Source organism: Rhineura floridana, chromosome 1 (assembly GCF_030035675.1).
Source record: "Rhineura floridana isolate rRhiFlo1 chromosome 1, rRhiFlo1.hap2, whole genome shotgun sequence".
Lineage (NCBI taxonomy): Eukaryota > Metazoa > Chordata > Lepidosauria > Squamata > Rhineuridae > Rhineura > Rhineura floridana.
The window spans coordinates 173,863,703-173,871,498 of record NC_084480.1 but is presented as its reverse complement, the minus strand read 5'-3'; the positions used below and the strand labels follow the sequence as shown (position 1 = coordinate 173,871,498).

General features: G+C 42.0%; 1 protein-coding gene across 1 annotated transcript in view; it reads left to right on the top strand.

Moving 5' to 3' along the window:
- The first annotated feature begins 4,406 nt into the window (after positions 1-4,406).
- Positions 4,407-7,796, top strand: part of LOC133365104 (protocadherin alpha-2-like) — a 235,821-nt gene continuing 232,431 nt past the window's right edge. Inside the window, exon 1 of the mRNA XM_061586512.1 lies at positions 4,407-6,890. Coding sequence (XP_061442496.1) covers positions 4,515-6,890 — 2,376 coding nt within the window. The 5' untranslated portion in view covers positions 4,407-4,514. The remainder of the gene's footprint in view (positions 6,891-7,796) is intronic.

Below are 7,796 nucleotides of genomic sequence, written 5' to 3'. Positions count from 1 at the left end.
ACTATTTTGATTATGTATATTTTGTGTGATAACATTTTCCTATATATGTTTTATTAATTTGGTTTTTTATTTTTAAATAATTAATTACCAGTTTCCCCCAAGATATATTAATGGAGTTTAGAGTGTGTTTAGAGCATCTTTTGGCCTTTTCTAAATAATATTTTTGGTTTATGGCAAACATTTCTGTACTATAATAAGAAGCATGAAAGTTGCACAAGACTTCTTTTATCAGAGTTTTACAAATCTGATGTCATCTACAAATACTTTATCTTGTATTCCCCTGCCCCTCAAATAGTATCGACATTTTTCATGACTTTACTAAGCAGCAAAAATTAAGGGGAAAAAACCACCCTTGCCTGTTATGTTGTAAAAATGGCTTTTGATATTTTCTCAGTGCATGAGAATCCTATCTAATGAATCCCACATAGAAAGAACCATAAAATAGTGAGGGAGAATTGAGTTTGATTTCCCCTTCTTGTTTTAATCCCTCTCCCCTTGCCAAACACACAAGGAAACCTTTTGATTTATGAATAAACAATCACCTCCTCCTATTGAAATAATGGATGTTAGGGATAGCTCCTTGAAAGGGTTTTTTTTCAAAAGTTGCATTAGATTGAAGAGGTATCATTTTGAATATTATTTGTAAACAGATTTTAGTGTTTTGATTCTGATGTTATATATATAATTTGGTAATAATAAAAAATGGAAGTGGTGTACAACACTGGTATGAGAACTTACCTAGAGAGAGAACAGTATGACTGTCTCCTTTGACAGACATCATCCCATGCCCTCTGTCTTGGAAGGCCTTCTCTGGCATATTGGGTCCTAGGGACCTTGCTTTCAGTTCAAGGACAGGCATTGTGCATGTGCTCAAAAGCATCCTTTTTATTTTTACTTTCTCTAGGGTTGTATTTTTGAACACCACAGAGGGAAAGGTAACTTGTGGAGGCAGATTTGGAGGCAGAATTTGCAGGCAGGGAAATTTTCTTTTAGCTTCCCTTTTGTTTCATATTGGCAACTAATTGGCAATATAAGGCATATGCTGATTCAGATGAATGAGTGGCAATTTTGAAGCTGGATAGCGAAAAAGCCTTTGATCAACTGGACTGAACTCTTTTAAAATGCTTGCTCTGAAGAATGAATATAAGCTAGCAATTTTAAGTTCATTCATACATTGTAGAGTTCATCAGTAGTGCAAGTAACATCAATGATCGTTCTTCAGAGTGCTTTCCATCAGAAGAAGTATTGCACAGGGACTTCCTCCATCACGTTTGCTGGGTGCTACAACTGTAAAAGTCCTTGACAGGTCTATCAGACAGAATTTTAACATCCTTCTGCTTACAGATTCTGTGGGTAATTTTGCTAAAACTTAGAAGCATAGAAGGAATTGGAAGAAGCCAAATCTGGTTACAAAACAGATTTTCAAAAAACAAATAATGGAGTGAATCTTAATCAAAACTGAATCTCTACTCTAAGACCTAATGAGACAGGAGAAAAGTGAGCTTTTCTTTCTTCTTTTCATGATTGTCATAGTACATTTTTCAGTAGGTTTTATTTTATTTATTTATTTTAATAACTATTTTGGGCAGTTACCTCCTAATATTCAAGTTGAGGACAGAAACTATTTGCCGGATGAAATTATCAATTGCAAAATCAAATGCATACGCCTTGTAACATGGCAATAGAGGGGTAGCCAATGTAAGCCTATAAACATATGGACAATTTCTGGAAATATATAGAAGATGCCTCTGGGTAGACAAATGCTGCAGACCACTGGGTCATACTACTAATTCACTTAGTGAGAGTACACTGGAAATTTGTGAAGGAAAATTAACACAGGACATCATATCTCTTACTCTGACACAAATCCTGTATTTGCATATGGTAAGCAACCGGGTAGTTTCAAAAAAGTGGCATCAATTTCAGATAGGCTTTATCAAGCATAAATAATTATCTTATATGACCTAGCTAGAAAAAGCAGAAGGGCCTGAAGTAATAATTCATATCTACAAGATACTTCCTGAAGTCCCTAATATTTTGCGTGGTGTAAATTGCGACATCTTCGCTTTTAAAGGTCTCCTAGAATCTGGGGTTGCATTCACAAAGGGTTACCTTTTGAGGGAGGTAAATATATGTATTAATTTCTGTGCAACAACAAACAAACATGACATATGGGGCTAAATGGAATAAGAACTTCATCAAGACTGTGGAGGAAAATAAACTGGTGGACAGAAGGGGTGTGGATTCCACATTGTCTCTCTGTAGCCTTTCCTTTAAAGTGGCCTCTAGGCTGATTACATAGATGGCCCTCTATTCCTGTCCAAGTCAAATGTATATAAAGTTGACAAATGGCTGGGCTGGAAGGGCTGGGGCAATCACAAGGGCACATATAACCAACAATAATAAGTTGATATAGCACCACTTCACATATACTATGTTGTAAATACAACAATCCTTATTTACTTAATCCTATAAGACTGCGTAGTATTATTATCCCCATATTGCAGATGGGCTGAAGCAGTAAGAAAGTGGCTTGTCAAAGGCCACCTGCTGAATTCATGGCAGAGGTGAGATTCAAACGAGGGATATCCTAATTTATAGCTCAGTCCCTTAGCCATTTAGTTACTCTTTGCATATTTGATGGTCTAGTGTATATATTAAGATCCTCCGTGGCGCAGAGTGGTAAGCGGCGGTAATGCAGCCGAAGCTCTGCTCACGGCAGGAGTTCGATTCCAATGGAAGGAGGAAGTCGAATCTCCGGTAAAAGGGGTCGAGGTCCACTCAGCCTTCCATCCATCCGTGGTTGGTAAAATGAGTACCCGGCATACGCTTGGGGGTAAAGAAAGGCCGGAGAAGGAACTGGCAAACCCACCCCATATACCTTGAAAACATCGCAAGATGTCACCCTAGGAGTCGGAAATGATTCGCACTATAAGTGCAGGGACACCTTTACCTTTAGTGTATATATTAAACTCTTCTGGCAAGATAAGTATCATCAAGCAATTACTGGTCACACAATTCTCCTGGACCTTCAGCTTTTGCTAACGGATGACAAATAAACCCTGGAGGATGGAATGGGAAAGGCATTGCCTTGATTTGTAGTTGCCTTGATCTTTGCAGGAAGGCAAGTCCCAGAAGGTGATGTTGGGAGACTGTTGCTCCATTCCATGGCTGAGGGCTTGCAAGGTCCTACAAAAGATTCTGTCTTGTCTCCCTTACTATTTAAAGTGCACATGAAATTGCTGGAGGAGCTCATCCATTTAGTTTGATGTGCCACCAATTTGCTGATGATACTCATCCCCCCTCCTTTATTTTCCATTTGATCCTAGGAAAGTAATGGAACTTCTAATCAGATGTCTGAAATTCAATCCAGACAAGATGGAAACACTATTGCTGGGGGAATGGGTTTGATATATGGGTAACAAATAGCTGCACAGCCTGTTTTGGTTGGGGCTGCACTCACCCTGAGGTCTCAGCTTTTCAGTTATGGTCATGTAGGAAAAAACAGGCAGTCCCATAGGAAAAGTTAGGGAGCATCATGATATATTTTCTTCTGTTCTGCAGAACTGTTCTGGTACATCACAGCATGTGTTTCCTGGGAGTTTTACCAGCTGTCCCCATGCTTGGTGTGAAAATTAAAAAAGTCAGCCACTGCCTGATAAGGACTCAGACACAAGTCAATCAGGCTGTTATAGAGCCTATCTGAGTGAGACAAATGGTATTAGGAGTGATAATGGAAGAATTGCTTCCCGATTATGCTGTTCCAGGAATGTTTGTCTGAATGAACTTTATCAATGTGGTCAATGATGTTGTTGCTTCTCACACAAATGTTTCACTGAAACAGGCTTCCATGCCTCTGGTGGTAAGTATGAATCAGCCCAAGATTGTCCCCAAGCAACTCAGAACAGTGCATTGCAGGCAGTTAGCAGAATATCCATGTCCCACAATCTAGGACAAAGAAACCTAATACCCAATTATGGATTGAAATAGCTCTGGAACAACCATCCTGCCAGAGCAAGCCACTGTTTTGTGTTCAACAATGAGGAATGAGTGTGGTAGTGAGTTAATGGGCATGATATTGACATGCCTCTTTAGTGGACATGTTGATGCCACCACTCTACATGTGTCAAAATACATAAGGCCAGCAAACCCTTTTATGGAAAGCTGGATGGTTAATACATTCAAATGCAGTGTTAGATTTATTTAATTGAATGAATCCAGTGAACTCTGAGTTATAATATACATTAAACATAATGCCTAAGATCAGGTACCAAGAACAATATTTAAAATTTCCGTCACACGGTGTCGCTGTTTAATAAAAAATAGTGCCAGAGGGCTGGAAAAGTCAGCTCCTCCCTCCTTTGTCCAGAAATCTGCAGCAAGTAAATGCACCATCATGACTGCATGACATAGGAACAGAACTGGATATTTTGGGTACAGTTAAGTCAAATTCTATTTGTACCCCAGAAAGAAACAACAGTGTGTGTTTGTGCTCTGCATGAACTCTATTTACAATGGATGTTTGGCAACAAGGCTCCTTGATGAGGCGGCAGCTGCTGCAGCTGGTTCTTCTCCACACTGCCTGGGAAATGGGGAGCAGCCAGCTCCATTATTCTGTGCCGGAGGAATCCCAGCATGGCACCTTTGTGGGCCGCATCGCCCAGGACCTGGGACTGGAGGTGGACGAACTTATGCCTCGAATGTTTCGGATGGCGTCTGAAGACCATAGGGACTATTTTGAGGTAAATGTTCAGAATGGGATTTTGTTTGTTAATTCCCGGATAGATAGGGAGGAGTTGTGTGGCAAGAACCCTGTTTGTACCATACACTTGGAGGTGATTGTAGATAAACCTCTGAGGGTCTTCCATGTAGAAGTGGACATCAAAGATATAAATGACAATGCCCCCACTTTCCCTGTGAACCAATTAAATCTCTTTGTCTCAGAATCAACAGCATATGGTTCTCTCTTCTCTCTAGAGAGTGCTTCAGATGCAGATATTGGTAAAAATGCCCTCATTGCATACAGGATCAGCTCGAATGAATACTTTATTCTAGACACTCAGAATATGCCTGCCAAAAGCCCCCTACCAGAGCTCGTTTTAAAAAAGACTTTGGACAGAGAGGAGATCTCTTTGCACCATTTATTGCTTACAGCAACAGATGGGGGTCAATCAGAACTCACAGGAACAGTACAGCTAGTGATAACTGTGCTAGATGTTAATGATAACAGACCTGTTTTTAATCAGTCAGTTTATGAAGTGAGTTTACTAGAAAGTTCAGCTAATGGAACCCTTGTTGTGAAGTTAGAAGCAACAGATCTTGATGAGGGCATTAACAAGGAAATTACTTACAACTTTAAAATACCTTTACCCTCAACAATTCAAACAATGTTTGAGATTGATAAGAATACTGGGGAGATCAGGCTGAAAGGAAAACTGGACTTCGAAGAAGTGAATGGATATGAAATTCAAGTACAAGCCATTGACAAGGGACATGCACCAATGGAAGGAAATTGTAAACTTTTCATAGAAGTGTTGGATGTGAATGACAATAGCCCTGAGATGTCACTAAAGTCACTATCAGTGCCCGTTCCAGAGGACTCCCCACCAGGGACAGTGGTGGCTCTGATCAGCGTCTCAGACAGGGACTCTGGGGCTAACGGGCAAGTGAGATGCTCTGTAAGGCCCTCTGGGCTACCCTTCAAGCTACTGTCCACCTTCAAGAATTACTACTCACTGGTGGTGGCTGAGCCCTTGGATCGGGAGCAGGAAGCAGAATACAAGCTGGTAGTGACAGCACAGGACCAAGGGACTCCATCACTGTCAACCAGCAGCACACTGGTGGTACCCATCGGTGATATAAATGACAATGCACCTGCTTTTCCTCAGCCCTTCTACACAGTTTTTGTGAAGGAGAACAACCCTCCTGGTGCTCACATCTTCACAGTATCTGCCTCAGACCCAGATGTGGCTGAGAACAGCCTGATTACCTACTGGATGGATGATAAGCTCTGGCCACCGTCAAGCTACATCTCGGTGCACTCAGAGAGTGGGAAGGTCTATGCGCTGCAGCCCTTGGACTATGAGGAGGTGAAGCTGTTGGAGTTCCAAGTGAGGGCCAAGGATGCTGGGTTGCCCTCCTTGTGTGGCAACGTGACGGTGCAAGTCTTTGTGGTGGATGAGAATGACAATGTGCCTGCCGTGACTGTACCAGTAGAGGAGGCTCCCATTCTCCTGGTGGTCCCCATGACAGCTGGGCACGTGGTGGGCAAGATTCATGCCCTGGATGCTGACTCCGGCTACAATGCATGGCTGCGCTATGAGATGCACGAGGGGTCCAGTGGGCTTTGGCGGGTGGGTCTGTACAGTGGCGAGATCAGTACAACACGTGCCCTGGATGAGGCCGAGGGCAGCAGCAGTCATAGTTTGCTGGTTCTGGTGAAGGACCATGGGAAGCCAGCTTTGTCAGCCACAGCCACGCTGGGTATTTCATTGGTGACAAGTGTCCAGGCCCTCCCAGCCGATGCCCGCCTTCCCAGAATAGGAGGGAGCCCAAATCCCCTGGCAGATAACACCAACATCTATCTCATCATAGCCATCTGCTCAGTGTCCAGCTTGTTCCTGCTGGCCATCATTGCATATATGGCCCTGCGATGTCACTGTCAGCCTAAGGAGGCAGTGATGTATGGTCCTGGAGCAGCCACACTGGTGTGTGCCAGTGAGGTGGGCAGCTGGTCATATTCAAATCGCCATAGCCACATCTTGGGTGGTGTGGCAGGGGACTCCAGTGCCAAAAGTGACCTCATGGTTTTCAGCCCCAACATACCTGTCTTTGCAGGGAATGGAGAGGTAGGGAGTACAAAGGTGCTGGTCCCAGATTCTTCTGGACAGGTGAGTCACTGATGTTCTTAGAATGACATATATGCATTTCCCCCTGCTAATATGTTAATTATCTGGATAGAATGAAAATATCAGATTAACAACTCGGAAATTGCTTTTAGCATGTACAATGCTAAAATCGCTGTACAGTCGCTGGATGCCTTTCACTGATAAAGGCAAATGATTTTTTTAAAAAATAAACAGAAGTAATGCATTTGACCATGTAAATGAATTACACCTCCCTACAAAACTTTAATTAACTGCATCTTATCCAGTCCAAATTGTACCTGCTGAAGGTGTTGGTGAAAATTAACAGGAAGGGGGGAAAAACAGAATTTTCTATTGTGCAAATTTGTTCTAAGGCTACTTATGCAGGAAGAAAATATGATGCAATGATTCTGAAAGAAACTTTGTGAATACCCAAATTACATTAACTGTTTATAACAATGGACATTATCTGTTCATATATGTCAAAAATATTAAGAAGGGAAAGCCTAGAAAAAACAAAGTTCTTTATATGTCTAAGAAAAAATAATGTTACTTGCATTCAATCTCCGAGTGGTGAGATATTTCAGGGATGCAAGCACATACCATGGTTTTGGTTTCCTTAGAATGAAGGTAAATGGAGACACTGGCATCTTTGTGATATATTGCTCTATTTACACATATATGAATAGGCTCAGCATAAGATGAAAGGCCTCACAGCATTAACATTCCAACATTCCAGCTTGCTCCTCCCTTAGGTTTCAAACTCCTCCCACCATAGCTTTGGACTCAGCAGTACAGAGAGCAAGTGATATCTCTGCATCTTCCTAGCCTCGGATGATACTGGCCCAGGTTGACTGTTCTTTTATACTCACTGAAGGCATCACCTCCAGCCAGGGGAGGAGGGGAAGGTCTGTCCCCCTTTAGCCCCCT